The sequence below is a fragment of the Rhea pennata genome, chromosome 32, assembly GCF_028389875.1.
Source record: "Rhea pennata isolate bPtePen1 chromosome 32, bPtePen1.pri, whole genome shotgun sequence".
NCBI classification, from domain to species: Eukaryota; Metazoa; Chordata; class Aves; order Rheiformes; family Rheidae; genus Rhea; species Rhea pennata.
The window spans coordinates 697,999-716,741 of NC_084694.1; the positions used below are offsets into that span (position 1 = coordinate 697,999).

The 18,743-nt window shown below is 72.0% G+C and overlaps 1 protein-coding gene across 1 annotated transcript; it reads left to right on the forward strand.

Moving 5' to 3' along the window:
* The first annotated feature begins 894 nt into the window (after positions 1–894).
* EHD2 (EH domain containing 2) lies at positions 895–13,576 on the forward strand. Its single transcript, XM_062598212.1, has 5 exons — positions 895–2,385; positions 3,946–4,043; positions 5,861–6,273; positions 10,744–10,908; positions 12,892–13,576. Exons 1-5 carry the CDS (start codon positions 1,979–1,981, stop codon positions 13,441–13,443), a joined length of 1,635 nt encoding a protein of 544 aa, XP_062454196.1. The 5' UTR covers positions 895–1,978; the 3' UTR covers positions 13,444–13,576.
* Positions 13,577–18,743: the final 5,167 nt, after the last annotated feature.

The following is an 18,743-nucleotide window of genomic DNA, read 5'->3' on the forward strand; positions in this document are numbered from 1 at the left end:
CTCGGCGTTTCCCGGCCCCATGGCGGTTTTGCCCCCCGCACTCGGTGTTTCCCGGCCTGGTGGCGGTTTCGCCCCCCGCACTCGGCGTTTCCCGGCCCCACGGCGGTTTCGCCCCCCGCACTTGGTGTTTCCCAGCCCCGTGGTAGTTTCGCCCCCCGCACTCGGCGTTTCCCGGCCTGGTGGCGGTTTCGCCCCCCACACGCGGCGTTTCCCGGCCCCGCGGCGGTCTCGCCCCCCGCACTCAGTGTTTCCCAGCCTGGTGGCGGTTTCGCCCCCCGCACTCGGCGTTTCCCGGCCCCGCGGCGGTCTCGCCCCCCGCACTCGGCGTTTCCCGGCCCCGCGGCGGTTTCGCCCCCCGCACTCAGTGTTTCCCGGCCCCGCGGCGGTTTCGCCCCCCGCACTCGGTGTTTCCCAGCCCCACGGCGGTCTCGCCCCCCGCACGCAGCGTTTCCCGGCCCCGCGGCGGTTTCGCCCCCCGCACTCGGTGTTTCCCGGCCCCGCGGCGGTTTCGCCCCCCGCACTCGGCGTTTCCCGCCCTGGTGGCGGTTTCGCCCCCCGCACTCGGCGTTTCCCGGCCCCGCGGCGGTTTCGCCCCCCGCACTCGGCGTTTCCCGGCCCCGCGGCGGTCTCGCCCCCCGCACTCGGCGTTTCCCGGCCCCGCGGCGGTTTCGCCCCCCGCACTCGGCGTTTCCCGGCCCCGCGGCGGTCTCGCTGCGCCCGCAGCCGGCCCCGCGGCGGGTCCCGCTCCCGCTCTCTCCGCAGCCCTCGCCTGGGGGCGCCGCAGGCCGCGCTCCGGCCTCCGAGGGGCTGGGAAATCGCTGCCGACTTTGGCTCTTCCCGTCTCGCTTTATTTATTCATCAGCTCTCGCGGCTGGCGCTCCAGTCCGGCTGCGTCGTCCCGGCTCCGGCTCCGGCTCCGGCTCTTCCCCCCCTTCCCGCCGCTAATTTATGCTAATATATTCCGCTCGTCCCGGCCCTTTTCTGCCGGCCGCCTCCGGCCCCGCGTCAGAGGAGCAGCGGGATCCCGCCCGGCCCGGCCCGGCCTCTCCTCCCTCCCAGCGCGGGGAAAACCGAGGGCAAGAAAAGAGGGGAAAAAAGAAAGAAAAGTCGCATCGCCCCGAGGAAGCGGTTTTTTCTTCGGAAGCGCCGGCAGCGGCTCCGTCCGCCGGGATCGCGGTGCCGCCGCGGCCGCTCCGGGAAGGGGAAACCGCCGCCGGGGAGCGACTTCGGCTCCCGCCGCCCGCGCGGAGCCGCGGGAACCGCCCCAGCCGCATTCCCACGCTCCGCGGCCGCCGGAGCCGCCGGAGCCATTAGAGCCTCCAGAGACCCCGGAGCCGTCGGAGCCCCCAGAGCCCTTGGAGCTGCCAGAGCCATCGGAGCCGTCGCAGCCCCAAAGCCACCGCTCGCTGCCGGAGCCGTCGCAGCCTCCGGAGCCCTCGGAGCCGTCGGAGCCTCCAGAGCCGTCACAGCCCCATAGCCACTGATCACCGCCGGAGTCTCCGGAGCCCTCGGAGCCGTCACAGCCCCACAGCCACTGATCACCGCCGGAGTCTCCGGAGCCCTCGGAGCCTCCGGAGCCCTCGGAGCCATCAGAGCCGTCACAGCCCCAAAGCCACCGCTCGCTGCCGGAGCCTCCGGAGCTGCTGGAGCCCTCGGAGCCTCCAGAGCCGTCGCAGCCCCACAGCCACTGAACACCGCCAGAGTCTCCGGAGCCGTCGGAGCCTCCGGAGCCACCACGGCCCCGCAGCCGCCGCTCGCTCCTGAAGCCACCGGAGCCACCGAAGCCATTGGAGCACCCGGAGCCACCACGGCCCCGCAGCCGCCGTTCGCTCCCGAAGCCGCCGGAGACCCCGAAGCCATCGGAGGCCCCGGAGCCGCCGGAGCTGCCGGAGGCGCCGGAGCCGCCGCCGCACACGCGCCGCAGCCCGGGGAAGCGCCGGGGCCGGGCCGCGGCGGACGCAGCCGCCGCCGCGCCGCCATGTTCAGCTGGATGAAGAAGCAGGAGAAGAAGAAGGCGGCGGAGCCGGAGGTGATCCGCACCGTCACCGAGGGCCTCAAGGAGCTCTATAGGAAGAAGCTGCTGCCCGTGGAGGAGTTTTACCGCTTCCACGAGTTCCACTCGCCGGCGCTGGAGGACGCCGACTTCGACAGCAAGCCCATGGTGCTGGTGGTGGGCCAGTACTCCACGGGCAAGACCACGTTCATCCGGTACCTGCTGGAGCAGGACATCCCCGGCAGCCGCGTGGGGCCCGAGCCCACCACCGACTCCTTCGTGGCCGTGATGCACGGCGAGACCGAGGGCGTCACGCCGGGCAACGCGCTCATCGTCGACCCCAAGAAGCCCTTCCGCAAGCTCAACCCCTTCGGCACCGCCTTCCTCAACCGGTGAGCGGGGCCCCGGCGTCCGGGCCCCCCCCGCCCTCCCCAGCCCCCGCTCCGGGGCGGCTCCCGGCATGAGCCAGGCCTCAGGAATGCGCCGCCGGCGGCTGCCAAGGCCCCGGCCCCGGCCCCCCCGGCCGCCTCGGAAAGACGGCGTCAGGGCCGCAGCTGCGCCGGCCGCGCTGCACGTAGCCGCCGCCGCCGCTGGGCTCGCGGTCGGGGCTGCGGCGGTGCGTGTGGGGCTGCAGCGGTGCGTGTAGGGTTGCAATGGTGCACATAGGGCTGCAGCGGTGTGTGTGGGGCTGCAGCGGTGCACACGGGGCTGCAGCAGTGCACATGGGGCTGCAGCAGTGCATGTAGGGTTGCAATGGTGCACGCAGGGCTGCAGCGGTGCACACAGGGCTGCAGCGGTGCACACAGGGCTGCAGCGGTGCACATGGGGCTGCAGCAGTGCATGTAGGGTTGCAATGGTGCACGCAGGGCTGCAGCAGTGCATGTAGGGTTGCAACAGTGCACACAGGGCTGCAGCGGTGCACATGGGGCTGCAGTGGTGCATGTTGGGCTGCAGTGGTGCGTGTTGGGCCACAGCACTGCATGTAGGGCCACAGCAGTGTGCGTAGGGCTGCAGTATTGCATGTACAGCTGCAACGGTGCACACAGGGCTGCAGCAGTGCATCTAGGGTTGCAGCGGTGGACACAGGGCTGCAGCGGTGTGCGTAGGGCTGCAATAGTGCACGTACAGCTGCAAGGGTGCACACAGGGCTGCAGCAGTGTGCACAGGGCTGCAGCGGTGCGCACGACTGGGGTTGCAGCAGTGCGTGTACCTGGGGCGCCGTCGTGCACGCAGCTGGCCGTGCAGCGCTGCGTGGGGCCGGGGCTGCGTCAACGCACGCCGGGCCGCAGCGGTGCACGCGGTCGGGGCCGCAGCGGCGCGTGCGACCGCGGCTGCAGGATTTCCCGCAGTCGGGCTGCCGCAGCGCCCGCAGGGCTGCAGCGCGGCCCGTGATCAGCTCCGCCGGCTGCCGCCGGGGCTGCGCCGGGCCGGGCCGTTCCCGGGCCCCTTTCCCGGCTCGCCTCTGCCCGGAGCCGCCCGGAGCCGCCCGGCGCAGCGAGCAGCCCCGCGGCTGGGCGGAGCCCCCCCTCCCCCCCCAATAATCCCGGGCAAGGGGCCCAGGCGTCCGGGATGGTGCAATCACACCCAGAGTTGCAATTGCACCGGGGGCGCAGGCTGCGTGGGGGGGGGCGGAGGGGGGAACATGCCATCGCCCCCCCCCCACCCCAAGCCCGGGCAAGGGGCCCAGGCGTCCGGGCTGCTGCAATCACACCTAGGGTGCACCCTGCGTGGGGGGAGGGGGGGGCGTCCCCTTGCCCCACCCCAATAATCCCGGGCAAGGGGCCCAGGCGTCCGGGCAGCTGCAATCGCGCTCGGGTTGCAACTGCCAGTGGGGTGCACCCTGCATTTGGGGGGAAGGGGGGGAGCCTTCCTCCTCCCCGCCCCCCGCCTGGCGAGGGGCCCAGGCGTCCGGGCGCTAAGGCGGCGTCTCCCCCCCCCGCCCCTCCCCCCAGGTTCATGTGCGCCCACCTGCCCAACCAGGTGCTGGAGAGCATCAGCCTCATCGACACGCCGGGGATCCTCTCCGGGGCGAAGCAGCGCGTGAGCCGGGGTAAGGCCGCCCCGGCCCCCCCGCCGCGCCCCCGCCGGCCCCTCCTCCCCGGGCCGCTCCAGATGGGCCCCCCCAAACACCCCCACCTCCTGCCTTCGGGCCACATGTGCCCCCCCCGCCCAGCCCGGACTCCCAGCACCGGTCCGGATGTGCAGTGGGGCCCCCACCCCCGCGCTCCCCAGATGTGCGTGGGAACTCAGCCCCCCCGCAGAGCCCCCTCCCTGCGATCCAGATGTGGCTCCAGCTGTGCCCCCCCAATGCTGTGCCCAGCTGTGGGCCCAGCCGTGCCCCCCCCAGCCATGTCTGGGGGGCTCCACGGCCGAGGGGCTCCGAGGGGCCGGGCAGCCGGGGGGACTGGGCACGTGCAGGGGTCCGGGCTGTGCACGGGGGTGGGGGGGGGCTGCGCAGGGGTCCGGGCTGTGCACAGGGGGCAGTGGGGGCCGTGCAGGGGTCCGGGCTGTGCACGGGGTGGGGCTGCGCAGGGGTCCGGGCTGTGTGAGGCGGGGAGCGGGGCTGCGTGTGGGCTGGGAGCACATGTGAGCAGCGGGGGGGGGAGTGGGGCCTGGGCCGGGCGCGGGGTCAGGGCCAAGTGCTGCTCCGTGCCAGGGCCATGCAATGCTCCGCGCCTGCACCGCGCGCTGCTCTGTGCCGGGGCCGAGCGCTGCTCCGCGCCTGCACCGCGCGATGCTCCGTGCCGGGGCCGAGCGCTGCTCCGCGCCTGCACTGCGCGCTGCTCCGCGCCTGCACCGCACGATGCTCCGTTCCGGGGCCGAGCGCTGCTCCGCGCCTGCACCGCGCGCTGCTCCGCGCCTGCACCGCGCGCTGCTCCGTGCCGGGGCCGCACAATGCTCCGTGCCAGGGCCGAGCGCTGCTCCATGCCGGGGCCGAGCGCTGCTCCGCGCCTGCACCGCGCGCTGCTCCGTGCCGGGGCCGCACAATGCTCCATGCCAGGGCCGAGCGCTGCTCCGTGCCGGGGCCGAGCGCTGCTCCGCGCCTGCACCGCACGATGCTCCATGCCGGGGCCGAGCGCTGCTCCGCGCCTGCACCGCGCGCTGCTCCGTGCCGGGGCCGAGCGCTGCTCCACGCCTGCACCGCACGATGCTCCATGCCGGGGCCGAGCGCTGCTCCGCGCCTGCACCGCGCGCTGCTCCGTGCCGGGGCCGCACAATGCTCCGTGCCAGGGCCGAGCGCTGCTCCGTGCCGGGGCCGAGCGCTGCTCCGTGCCTGCACCGTGCGATGCTCCGTGCTGCGGCCGCGCGATGCTCCATGCCGGGGCCGAGCGCTGCTCCGCGCCTGCACCGCACGATGCTCCATGCCGGGGCCGAGCGCTGCTCCGCGCCTGCACCGCGCGCTGCTCCGTGCCGGGGCCGCACAATGCTCCGTGCCAGGGCCGAGCGCTGCTCCGTGCCGGGGCCGAGCGCTGCTCCGTGCCTGCACCGTGCGATGCTCCGTGCTGCGGCCGCGCGATGCTCCATGCCGGGGCCGAGCGCTGCTCCGCGCCTGCACCGCACGATGCTCCGTGCCGGGGCCGAGCGCTGCTCCGTGCCGGGGCCAAGCGCTGCTCCGTGCCGGGGCCGAGCGCTGCTCCGCGCCTGCACCGCACGATGCTCTGTGCCGCGGCCGCGCGATGCTCCGCGCCTGCACCGCGCGCTGCTCCGTGCCGGGGCCGAGCGCTGCTCTGTACCGGGGCCGAGCGCTGCTCCGTGCCGGGGCCGAGCGCTGCTCCGCGCCTGCACCGCGCGCTGCTCCGTGCCGCGGCCGCGCGTGGCCCCGGCGCAGCGTCCGGCCGCCCCGCGCTTCCCCGCCGCTCCCCGCAGGCTACGACTTCGCGGCCGTGCTGCAGTGGTTCGCCGAGCGCGTCGACCTCATCATCCTGCTCTTCGACGCGCACAAGCTGGAGATCTCGGACGAGTTCTCGGAGGCCATCCGAGCCCTCAAGGGCAACGAGGACAAGATCCGGGTGGTCCTGAACAAGGCCGACATGGTGGAGACGCAGCAGCTGATGCGGGTCTACGGGGCGCTGATGTGGTCCCTGGGGAAGGTGTTCGACACCCCCGAGGTGCTGCGCGTCTTCATCGGCTCCTTCTGGGCCGAGCCGCTGCTCGTCTCCGACAACCGGCGGCTCTTCGAGCTCGAGGAGCAGGACTTGTTCCAGGACATCCAGAACCTGCCCCGCAACTCGGCCCTGAGGAAGCTCAACGACCTGGTGAAGCGAGCGCGGCAGGTCCGGGTGAGCGCGGGGGGGCCGGGCGCCGGGGCCCCGCCGCGCGCCGGGGGGGGGGCAGGATGCCGGGGCCCCCGCTCAGGCTCCCGGGGCACCAGGACGCCTGGGCCCGCTCCCGGCTCCGGTTCCCGCAGACCGGAGCCGGGACCAGGACGCCTGGGCCCTCTCCCGGCTCCGGTTCCCGCAGACCGGAGCCGGGACCAGGACGCCTGGGCCCTCTCCTGGCTCCGGTTCCCACGGACCAGAGCCGGGACCAGGACGCCTGGGCCCGCTCCCGGCTCCGGTTCCCGCGGACCAGAGCCGGGACCAGGACGCCTGGGCCCGCTCCCGGCTCCGGTTCCCGCAGACCGGAGCCGGGACCAGGACGCCTGGGCCCTCTCCCGGCTCCGGTTCCCGCAGACCGGAGCCGGGACCAGGACGCCTGGGCCCTCTCCTGGCTCCGGTTCCCACGGACCAGAGCCGGGACCAGGACGCCTGGGCCCGCTCCCGGCTCCGGTTCCCGCGGACCAGAGCCGGGACCAGGACGCCTGGGCCCTCTCCCGGCTCCGGTTCCCGCAGACCAGAGCCGGGACCAGGACGCCTGGGCCCGCTCCCGGCTCTGGATGGACAGGGAGGCCTCACAGTGGGGGCTGGGGAAGGGGGCAGGACGCCTGGGCCCCCCGGGCAGTGTGGGGGGGCAGGATGCCTGGGCCCCGGTGGGGGAGGGGCGGGGGGTCCTGACGCGGTTCCCCCCGGCTCCAGCAGCCCCATCACTCGCCCCGGGGGGGGGCTGTGGCCCCCGGCCCGGCCGCATCCGGCCCCGGTTTCCTCGTTAGCCATTTCCGACCAGGCGGAGCCTTCCGCCGCCCTCATTAAGGAGTAATTAACGTCCAACCCCCCAACCCCCTGCATCGGTCCCGCTCCAGACCCCCCCCCCCCCCGATCCCCTCACCTTGAGTGTCACGCCGGGCCGAGCCCCTCACCATGGCATCGGGCCAGGCCGAGCCCCTCACCATGGGGTCAGGTTGGGCCGAGCCCCTCACCGTGGCATCAGGCCAAATCCCGCGCCATGGCATCAGGCTGGGCCGAGCCCCTCACCATGGAATCAGGCTGAGCCCATTGCCGTGGCGTCAGGCCAGACCAAGCCCCACACATGGCATCAGGCTGGGCCCCTCACCGTGGCGTCAGGCCAGACCGAGCCCATTGCCGTGGCGTCAGGCCAGGGCGGGCGGGAGCCGGGGCCGGGGGCGGCCGCGTTTCCCGCTGCCGCTTTCCCTCCCTTATCTCTTCCGGCCACCCGGGGCTTCCTCCCGCCGGAGCCGGGATTTTCCAGGACGGGGGCCAAGGCGGCTCCGGAGGGATGGGAGAGGATGGGGATGGGGATGGGATGGGATGGGGATGGGGATGGGGATGGGATGGGGATGGGGATGGGGATGGGATGGGGATGGGGATGGGGATGGGATGGAATGGGGATGGGATGGGATGGGATGGGGATGGGGATGGGGATGGGATGGGATGGGGATGGGATGGGATGGGATGGGGATGGGATGGGGATGGGATGGGATGGGATGGGGATGGGATGGGGATGGGGATGGGATGGGGATGGGGATGGGGATGGGATGGGGATGGGATGGGATGGGATGGGGATGGGGATGGGATGGGATGGGGATGGGATGGGGATGGGATGGGATGGGGATGGGGATGGGGATGGGGATGGGGATGGGATGGGGATGGGGATGGGGATGGGATGGGATGGGGATGGGGATGGGGATGGGGATGGGGATGGGGATGGGGATGGGGATGGGGATGGGATGGGATGGGGATGGGGATGGGGATGGGGATGGGGATGGGGATGGGATGGGGATGGGATGGGGATGGGATGGGATGGGGATGGGATGGGGATGGGATGGGATGGGGATGGGGATGGGGATGGGGATGGGATGGGGATGGGGATGGGATGGGATTGGGATGGGGATGGGATGGGGATGGGATGGGGATGGGGATGGGGATGGGATGGGATGGGGATGGGGATGGGATGGGGATGGGATGGGGATGGAGATGGGGATGGGGATGGGGATGGGATGGGGATGGGATGGGATGGGGATGGATGGGGATGGGGATGGGATGGGATGGGGATGGGATGGGGATGGGGATGGGGATGGGGATGGGGATGGGATGGGGATGGGGATGGGATGGGATGGGATGGGGATGGGGATGGGATGGGATGGGGATGGGATGGGATGGGAATGGGGATGGGATGGGGATGGGATGGGATGGGATGGGATGGGATGGGAATGGGGATGGGATGGGGATGGGGATGGGGATGGGGATGGGGATGGATGGGGATGGGATGGGGATGGGATGGGATGGGGATGGGATGGGGATGGGATGGGATGGGGATGGGGATGGGGATGGGGATGGGGATGGGATGGGGATGGGGATGGGGATGGGATGGGGATGGGGATGGGGATGGGGATGGGGATGGGGATGGGGATGGGGATGGGGATGGGGATGGGATGGGGATGGGATGGGGATGGGGATGGGGATGGGATGGGATGGGGATGGGGATGGGATGGGGATGGGATGGGGATGGGGATGGGGATGGGGATGGGGATGGGATGGATGGGGATGGGGATGGGGATGGGGATGGGGATGGGATGGGGATCGGATGGGGATGGGGATGGGGATGGGGATGGGATGGGGATGGGGATGGGGATGGGATGGGGATGGGGATGGGATGGGGATCGGATGGGGATGGGGATGGGATGGGGATGGGATGGGGATGGGATGGGGATGGGATGGGGATGGGGATGGGATGGGGATGGGGATGGGATGGGATGGGATGGGGATGGGATGGGATGGGGATGGGGATGGGATGGGATGGGGATGGGATGGGATGGGATGGGAATGGGGATGGGGATGGGATGGGATGGGATGGGGATGGGATGGGATGGGGATGGGGATGGGATGGGATAGGGATGGGATGGGATTGGGATGGAATGGGGATGGGATGGGGATGGGATGGGATGGGATGGGAATGGGGATGGGATGGGGATGGGGATGGGGATGGGGATGGGGATGGGATGGGATGGGGATGGGATGGGATGGGATGGGAATGGGGATGGGATGGGGATGGGATGGGGATGGGGATGGGGATGGGATGGGATGGGGATGGGGATGGGATGGGGATGGGGATGGGGATGGGATGGGGATGGGATGGGGATGGGGATGGGATGGGATGGGATGGGATGGGATGGGATGGGGATGGGATGGATGGGATGGGATGGGATGGGATGGGGATGGGGATGGGGATGGGATGGGGATGGGATGGGGATGGGATGGGATGGGATGGGAATGGGGATGGGATGGGGATGGGATGGGATGGGGATGGGGATGGGGATGGGATGGGGATGGGGATGGGATGGGGATGGGGATGGGGATGGGATGGGATGGGATGGGGATGGGGATGGGATGGGATGGGATGGGATGGGATGGGATGGGATGGGGATGGGATGGGATGGGGATGGGATGGGGATGGGGATGGGGATGGGGATGGGGATGGGGATGGGATGGGATGGGGATGGGGATGGGGATGGGGATGGGATGGGGATGGGGATTGGATGGGATGGGATGGGGATGGGGATGGGATGGGGATGGGATGGGGATGGGGATGGGATGGGGATGGGGATGGGATGGGATGGGATGGGGATGGGATGGGATGGGATGGGGATGGGGATGGGATGGGATGGGATGGGGATGGGATGGGGATGGGATGGGGATGGGGATGGGGATGGGATGGGATGGGATGGGATGGGATGGGGATGGGGATGGGATGGGGATGGGATGGGATGGGGATGGGATGGGGATGGGGATGGGGATGGGATGGGATGGGATGGGATGGGATGGGGATGGGATGGGATGGGGATGGGATGGGGATGGGGATGGGATGGGGATGGGATGGGGATGGGGATGGGATGGGGATGGGGATGGGATGGGATGGGATGGGGATGGGATGGGGATGGGATGGGGATGGGGATGGGATGGGATGGGATGGGGATGGGATGGGGATGGGATGGGGATGGGGATGGGGATGGGGATGGGATGGGATGGGATGGGATGGGGATGGGGATGGGGATGGGGATGGATGGGATGGGGATGGGATGGGGATGGGGATGGGGATGGGATGGGGATGGGATGGGGATGGGGATGGGGATGGGGATGGGATGGGATGGGATGGGATGGGGATGGGGATGGGATGGGGACGGGGACGGTGCTGCAAGCGGGAGCTGCTGCACCACGATCCCCCGGGAGCCGCCTGGGGGTCCCCAAGCTTTGGACATCCCGAGACCCCCCCGAGATGCCCCAAGCACCCCGAGCGCCCTCACCCCCCTCCAGAAGCCCCTCCCAGAGCTCACCTGCGCGGGCGGGCGGGCGGCAGCGGTGGGGCCGGGGCGCCCGGACGCCGGGGCCCCGGGCGACGGCCGCGCCCCGCCGCAGGTGCACGCCCACATCATGGGCCACCTCAAGAAGGAGATGCCGTCCGTCTTCGGCAAGGACAACAAGAAGAAGCAGCTCATCGCCAAGCTGCCCCTCATCTTCGCCAAGATCCAGCTGGAGCACCGCATCCCGCCCGGAGACTTCCCCGACTGCGCCCGCATGCAGGTGGGCGCCGGCGGCGGCTCCGGCGCCGCTCGCGCGCCCGCCCCCGAACCGGCTCCTCCGTGCCCCCAAACCAGCTCCGTCGCGCCCCCGAACCGGCTCCATCGCGCCCCCGAACCGGCTCCTTTGCATCCCCAAACCAGCTCCATCGCACCCGCGAAATGGCTCCATCGCGCCCCCGAACCGGCTCCTTTGCATCCCCAAACCAGCTCCATCGCACCCGCGAAATGGCTCCATCGCGCCCCCAAACCGGCTCCTTTGCATCCCCAAACCAGCTCCATTGCACCCGCGAACTGGCTCCATCGCACCCCCGAACCAGCTCCTTTGCATCCCCAAACTGGCTCCATCGCACCCCCGAACCAGCTCCTTTGCATCCCCAAACTGGCTCCATTGCACCCCCGAACCGGCTCCTTCGTACCCAAACCAGCAGCTTTTTTTCACAACCATCTCCCCTCCCCATCCCCAGCTCCTTTGCACCCAGATAACTTGCTTTAATCCGCTTTTTGCACCCGAGGCGCCGAGAACCGGCTCTTTTGCACCCGGATAACTGTCCCCCGCCTGCTTTTTTTGCCCCCAGGCACCCCATAACCAACTTTAATCTGCTTTTTTTGCACCGGATAACCGGCTCTAATCTGCTTTTTTGCCCCCTTTGTTGCACGCAGAAACCAGCTCTTTCGCACCCAGAAAACTGGCTCTTTGGCAGCCCGATAAATGGCTTTAATCTCTTTTGCACGGGGCGGGGGGCGATGCCACGATTTTTGCACGTGGGTAACCCGCTCCGACCCGCTTTGTTGCACCCGGAGGACCAAATAACTGCTTTTGTTGCGTGCGGAGGGCTGAAAACTGGCTTGTGTGCGCCTGCACAAGCAGCTCTTTTGCACCACGTAACTGGCTTTAATCTGCATTTTTGCACCAAGGGGAGAGCTGAAAATGGATATTTTGCAGCCTTTATTGCACCAGATAACCGGCTCTATCGCGCCCGCATAACTGGCTCTATCACGCCCAGATAACCAGCTCTATTGCACCCAGATAACCGGCTCTATTGCACATGGATAACCGGCTCTATCGCGCCCGGATCACGGGCTCTATCGCGCCCAGATAACCGGCTCTATCGTGCCTGGATAACCGGCTCTATCGCACCCAGATAACCGGCTCTATCGTGCCCGGATAAGCGGCTCTATCATGGCCAGATAACCAGCTCTATTGCACCCAGATAACCGGCTCTATTGCACATGGATAACCAGCTCTATCGCACCCAGATCACGGGCTCTATCGCGCCCAGATAACCGGCTCTATCGCGCCTGGATAAGCGGCTCTATCATGGCCAGATAACCAGCTCTATTGCACCCAGATAACCGGCTCTATTGCACATGGATAACCGGCTCTATTGCACCCAGATCACGGGCTCTATCGCGCCCAGATAACCAGCTCTATCGCACCCAGATCACGGGCTCTATCGCACCCAGATAACCGGCTCTATTGCGCCCAGATAACCAGCTCTATCGCACCCAGATCACGGGCTCTATCGCACCAGATAACCGGCTCTATCACACCCGGATCGCGGGTTTAATCCGCTCTCCCGGCCCGGGGGCCCCGCTCCGGCGTTTCGCAGCCTCTGCCGCGCCCGCACCACCCGCTCTTTCGCGCTCGGCCGCCCGGCTCCGGGCTCCGGACAGCCCAGCACCTTGGCACCCGGATAACCAGCTTTAACCCGCTTTTCCTGCACTACGGAGGTCCCATAACCGGCTTTGTGCAGCTTTTATTGCCCCGGGAATCCCTGCCCCATCGCACCCCGATGCCCTGCCCCATCGCACCCCAATTCCCTGCCCCATTGCACCCCGATGCCCTGACCCATTGCACCCTGACGCCCTGCCCCACTGCACCCCGACCCCCTGCCCCACTGCCCCGCCCATCCCCCCCGCCCCGCCGCCCCACGGGCGCCCGGCTGACAGCACCGGCGGTGGGGTGGGGGGGGCCCCCCGGCAGGAGCTGCTGCTGGCGCACGACTTCGGGAAGCTGCGGGGGCCCAAGGGCCGGATGCTGGAGGCGCTGGAGGAGCTGCTGGGCGCCGAGGCGGCGGCGCTGGTGCCGCTGCTGCAGCGCGAGGAGCTGGCGGCGCCCGAGGCCGGCGTGCAGGGAGGCGCCTTCGAGGGCGCCCGGCGCGGCCCCTTCGCCGAGGCCGGCGAGGCCGGCGGCGCGGCGGCGGACGAGGCCGACGCCGAGGACGAGGACGCCTGGGTGGTCACCAAGGACAAGCCCAAGTACGACGAGATCTTCTACACGCTGTCGCCGCTGGACGGGAAGCTGAGCGGGCGCAAGGCGCGCAGCTGGATGGTGAGCACGCGGCTGCCCAACTCGGTGCTGGGCCGCATCTGGCAGCTCAGCGACGTGGACCGCGACGGCATGCTCGACCACGAGGAGTTCGCGCTCGCCAGCCACCTCATCGGCGCCAAGCTCGAGGGCCGCGGGCTGCCCGCCGACCTGCCCCCGCACCTGGTGCCGCCCTCCAAGCGGCGCCCCAAGGGCTCCGCCGAGTGAGGGGGGGGGGGACCCCCCCCTTGGGAGCGGGACCCCCCCCTCGGGAGTGGGAACCCCCCTCGGGAGTGGGAACCCCCCCCCCGGGAGCGGGACCCCCCACTCGGGAGTGGGAACCCCCCTCGGGAGCGGGACCCCCCCCTCGGGAGTGGGACCCCCCACTCGGGAGTGGGAACCCCCCTCGGGAGTGGGAACCCCCCCCCCGGGAGCGGGACCCCCCCACTCGGGAGTGGGAACCCCCCTCGGGAGCGGGACCCCCCCCTCGGGAGCGGGAACCCCCCCTCGGGAGCGGGACCCCCCCCTCGGGAGTGGGACCCCCCACTCGGGAGTGGGAACCCCCCCCTCGGGAGCGGGACCCCCCCTCGGGAGCGGGAACCCCCCCCCCCTCGGGAGTGGGACCCCCCCCCCTCGGGAGTGGGAACCCCCCCCGGGAGCGGGACCACCCCTTGGGAGCGGGACCCCCCACTCGGGAGAGGGACCCCCCCCCCCAGGAGCGGGAACCCCCCCTCGGGAGCGGGACCCCCCCTCGGGAGTGGGACCCCCCCCCGGGAGCGGGAACCCCCCCCCTCGGGAGCGGGACCCCCCCCCTCGGGAGCGGGAACCCCCCCCTCGGGAGCAGGACCCCCCACTCGGGAGCGGGACCCCCCCCCCCCAGGAGCGGGAACCCCCCCTTGGGAGTGGGACCCCCCCCTCGGGAGTGGGAACCCCCCCGGGAGCGGGAACCCCCCCCTCGGGAGCGGGACCCCCCCCTCGGGAGTGGGAACCCCCCTTGGGAGCGGGACCCCCCCCCCTCGGGAGCGGGAACCCCCCCTCGGGAGTGGGACCTCCCCCTTGGGAGAGGGACCCCCCCCCTCGGGAGTGGGACCCCCCCCAGGAGCGGGACCCCCCCCTCGGGAGCGGGACCCCCCCCCAGGAGCGGGAACCCCCCCCTCGGGAGCGGGACCCCCCCCCTCGGGAGTGGGAACCCCCCACTCGGGAGTGGGACCCCCCCCTTGGGAGAGGGACCCCCCCCCTCGGGAGTGGGACCCCCCCCAGGAGCGGGAACCCCCCCCTCGGGAGTGGGAACCCCCCTTGGGAGCGGGACCCCCCCCCTCGGGAGCGGGACCCCCCCCTCGGGAGTGGGAACCCCCCCTTGGGAGCGGGACCCCCCCCTTGGGAGTGGGACCCCCCCCAGGAGCGGGACCCCCCCCTCGGGAGTGGGAACCCCCCTTGGGAGCGGGACCCCCCCCCTCGGGAGTGGGACACCCCCCTTGGGAGCGGGACCCCCCCCCTCGGGAGTGGGAACCCCCCTTGGGAGCGGGACCCCCCCCCTCGGGAGTGGGACACCCCCCCGGCAGCAGGACCCCCCTCTCATGAGCAGGACACCCCCCCCCCAGCAGCAGGACCCCCCCCCGGCATCACCCCCCCCCCCCGACGGCATTGCCGCACCACTGACAGCAAAGCCCCTCCATCGATGGCATCGCCTCCCCCCCCCAGACAGCACCGCCCCCCCGGCATCGCCCCCCCCCCCGACGGCATCGCCCCTCCCCCAACGGCATCAGCCCCCCGACGGCATTGTCGCCCCGACGGCATCGCCCCCCCCCAGACAGCACCGCCCCCCCCGGCATCGCCCCCCCCAGACAGCACCGCCCCCCCCCCACGGCATCGCCCCTCCCCCAACGGCATCGCCCCGGCATCGCCCCCCCCCCGACGGCATCGCCCCTCCCCCAACGGCATCAGCCCCCCGACGGCATTGCTCCCCCCCCCCCCGATGGCATCGCCCCCCCACCGACAGCACCGCCCCCCACGACAGAATCGCCCCCCCCCGACGGCATCGACCCCCCCCCAGACAGCACCGCCCCCCCCGGCATCGCCCCCCCCCCCGACGGCATTGCCCCACCACCAACGGCATCAGCCCCCCGACGGCATTGTCGCCCCGACGGCATCGCCCCCCCCAGACAGCACCGCCCCCCCCCCACGGCATCGCCCCTCCCCCAACGGCATCGCCCCGGCATCGCCCCCCCCCCGACGGCATCGCCCCTCCCCCAACGGCATCAGCCCCCCGACGGCATTGCCCCCCCCCCCCCCCGATGGCATCGCCCCCCCACCGACAGCACCGCCCCCCACGACAGAATCGCCCCCCCCCGACGGCATCGACCCCCCCCCAGACAGCACCGCCCCCCCCCGGCATCGCCCCCCCCCCGACGGCATTGTCGCCCCGACGGCATCGCCCCCCCCAGACAGCACCGCCCCCCCCGGCATCGCCCCCCCCAGACAGCACCGCCCCCCCCCACGGCATCGCCCCTCCCCCAACGGCATCGCCCCGGCATCGCCCCCCCCCCGACGGCATCGCCCCTCCCCCAACGGCATCAGCCCCCCGACGGCATTGCTCCCCCCCCCCCCCGATGGCATCGCCCCCCCACCGACAGCACCGCCCCCCACGACAGAATCGCCCCCCCCCGACGGCATCGACCCCCCCCAGACAGCACCGCCCCCCCCGGCATCGCCCCCCCCCCCGACGGCATTGCCCCACCACCAACGGCATCAGCCCCCCGACGGCATTGTCGCCCCGACGGCATCGCCCCCCCCAGACAGCACCGCCCCCCCCTGGCATCGCCCCCCCCAGACAGCACCGCCCCCCCCCGGCATCGCCCCTCCCCCAACGGCATCGCCCCGGCATCGCCCCCCCCCCCGACGGCATCGCCCCTCCCCCAACGGCATCAGCCCCCCGACGGCATTGCCCCCCCCCCCCGATGGCATCGCCCCCCCACCGACAGCACCGCCCCCCACGACAGAATCGCCCCCCCCCCCCGGCCGGCATCCCCCTCCCCCCGACGGCATCGCCCCGCCCCCCGACGGCATCGCCCCCCCACCGACAGCACCGCCCCCCCCTCCTCGACGGCATCGCCCCTCGACCGCATCGCCCCCCCAAGGCATCGCCCCCCCCCCAACGGCATTGCCCCACCAACGACATCGCCCCCCCGACGGCACCGCCCCCCCCCGGCAATAAACGGCCGCCCCGCCCCGCGCACCCGCCACGTCTCGGTTCTGCGTGGGCAGCGGGGGGCAGAAACCGGGGGATGCAGGGGGGTCTGGGGGGTGCGGGGGGGGTGCAGGGGGGCGGGGGAGTCTGGGGGGTGCGGGGGGGGGGGAATCTGGGTGCTGAAGCTGGGGGGCTGCAGGGGGCAGTGGGAGGGGTGGGGGGGGACCGCCGGGGGCAGCGGGGGGATGGGGGGGCAGGAGCTGGGGGGCCGCAGGGGATGGGGGGGGCGCAGGGGGCAGCGGGGGGCTGGGGGCAGGAGCTGGGGGGGGCGGGGAGGCCGCTGGGGGCAGCGGGGGGGATGGGAGCAGGAGCTGGGGGGCGCAGGGGGCAGCGGGGGGGTGGGGGCAGGAGTTGGGGGGCAGCGGGGGGGGGGGTGGGGGCAGGAGCTGGGGGGGCCGCAGGGCGCCGGTGCCGCTTTGGGGTGCAAAGGCTTTGGGGGGGGGCACTGTGGGGGGGCCGGCAGTGCTGGGGGGGGGCAGCAGCATGGCGGGGGGTGCGCGTGTGCCCGTGTGACAGGCGTGTGCAAGCGTGTGCGTGCCCGCAGGAGGCCTGTGCACACGTGTGGGGGCGTGTACGTGTGTGCAGGTGTGCGGGGGGGGGGGCGTGTGTGCACACGCCCCCCCCCCACCCCACCCCCAACGCCTTTGCACCCCAAACCGGCACCTCGCCCAGGCGCACACGCCCCCGACACGCTCGCACACGCCCCCGACACGCTCGCACACGCACCCACACGCTCGCACACCGCCCCCCCCCCACAACCCTCTCCCATGCGCACGCTCCGGCATGCGCACACGCGTGTGCGCCTGGGCGAGTCCGTGCGTGCAGAGGGCCGGGGGGGGGGCGAAGCGGGGAGGGGCACATCTGGGCTCACATCTGGGCTCACATCTGGAGCAACATCTGGGGTGGGGGGTGACAGCACACCTGTACACGGAGCAGGGTAACGGGCACATCTGGGCTCACATCTGGGCTCACATCTGGAGCCGGGAAAGGGGCAGTGAAGGGCAACCAGGCCGCACAGCTGGAGCCACATCTGGCGACGGCCAGCGGACAGTGCACATCTGGATGATCTACATCTGGGCGCACACCTGGACCGTCCCCCCCCGGGGGGGGCATGGAATAGCGCGCACATCTGGAGGCGGCGTCGGGGCCCTGCACATCTGGATAGAGGGGGGCGGGGGGCGGGGGGCGGGGTGGGCGTCACATCTGGATATAGGCGGCGGGGCCACATCTGGGCCACATCTGGACGCAGCGCAGCTCGCCTGGGACCCCTCCCCCCTCCCCCCCCCCGCGCCGGGTGTGCGCGCAGCTGGGCGCCGGTGACGTCACCCAGTGACGCCGCCCGCCGCGCGTCCAATCCGCGCCTCGCGCCGGCCGCCGCCGCGCCCTTCCCAACATGGCGCCGCGCCCTTCCCAACATGGCGCCGCGCCGCCCGCCTCCCCGTCATGGCGGCCGGAAGTGGCGGGGCGGCGCTTCCGGCTCGCCCCGCCCTTCCTTTCCGCCTCGGCGGCCAAGATGGCGGCGCCCGCGGCGGCGCCGTTCCTGGGCCTGGGCCCGGCCCCGCGGCCTCCCCGCGCCGCCCGGCCCCGCGCCCGCGGCCGCCGCCACCGCAAGAAGGGCTGGAAGCGCTGGGCCGGCCCCGAGGCGCGGCTCGGCCGCGAGATCGGCGACTTCCTCGAGGACGTGGCGCAGCAGCAGCGCGCGGCCGGGTGAGGCCGGCCCGGGGCCGGGGGCGGCCGGGGCCCGAGGGGGCTTTGGGGAGGCCTTAGCGGGGCTCTGGGGGCTCGGGGGGTCCCGGGGAAAGGGCCTCGGGGGGTCCCGGGGGTGCGAGGGGGAGCTGAAGCCATCTGGGGCTGGGGGGGGGGACTTGGGGGGCAGGGGAGGGGCTTTGAGAGGGGCTTGAGGGTACTTGGGGGGTCTGAAGGGTCTTGGGAGGGTCTGAGGGGTCCTGGGGAGGGTCTGAGAGGTCGTGGGGGTTCGGGGGGGGTCTGAGGGGCCTTGGGAGGGTCTGAGGGGTCCTGGGGAGGGTCTGAGAGGCCATGGGAGTTCGGGGGGGGGGTGAGGGGTCCTGGGGGGGTTCTGAGGAGTCTTGGGGGGGTCTGTAAGGTAGAGTCTTGAGGGGACATTGGGGGGGTGAGAGGGGCGTGAGACACTGGGAAACACCGGGGAGGGGGGTGAGGGGCTGCTGGGGGCGTGAGGAGGCTCGGGAGTGGTTGGGGAGGCTCTTGGGGGGCTGAGGGGGGCTCCTGGGGGGCCTGGGAGAGACCTGGGGGGATCCTAGGG

Bases quoted from the DNA above. Each gene is read 5' to 3' on its own strand.
- EHD2 (XM_062598212.1), top strand. From the start codon at position 1,979: ATGTTCAGCTGGATGAAGAAGCAGGAGAAGAAGAAGGCGGCGGAGCCG. The intron at 6,274-10,743 runs GTGAGCGCGGGG...GCCCCGCCGCAG, and splicing joins AGCGAGCGCGGCAGGTCCGG to GTGCACGCCCACATCATGGG. The intron at 10,909-12,891 runs GTGGGCGCCGGC...GCCCCCCGGCAG, and splicing joins CCGACTGCGCCCGCATGCAG to GAGCTGCTGCTGGCGCACGA.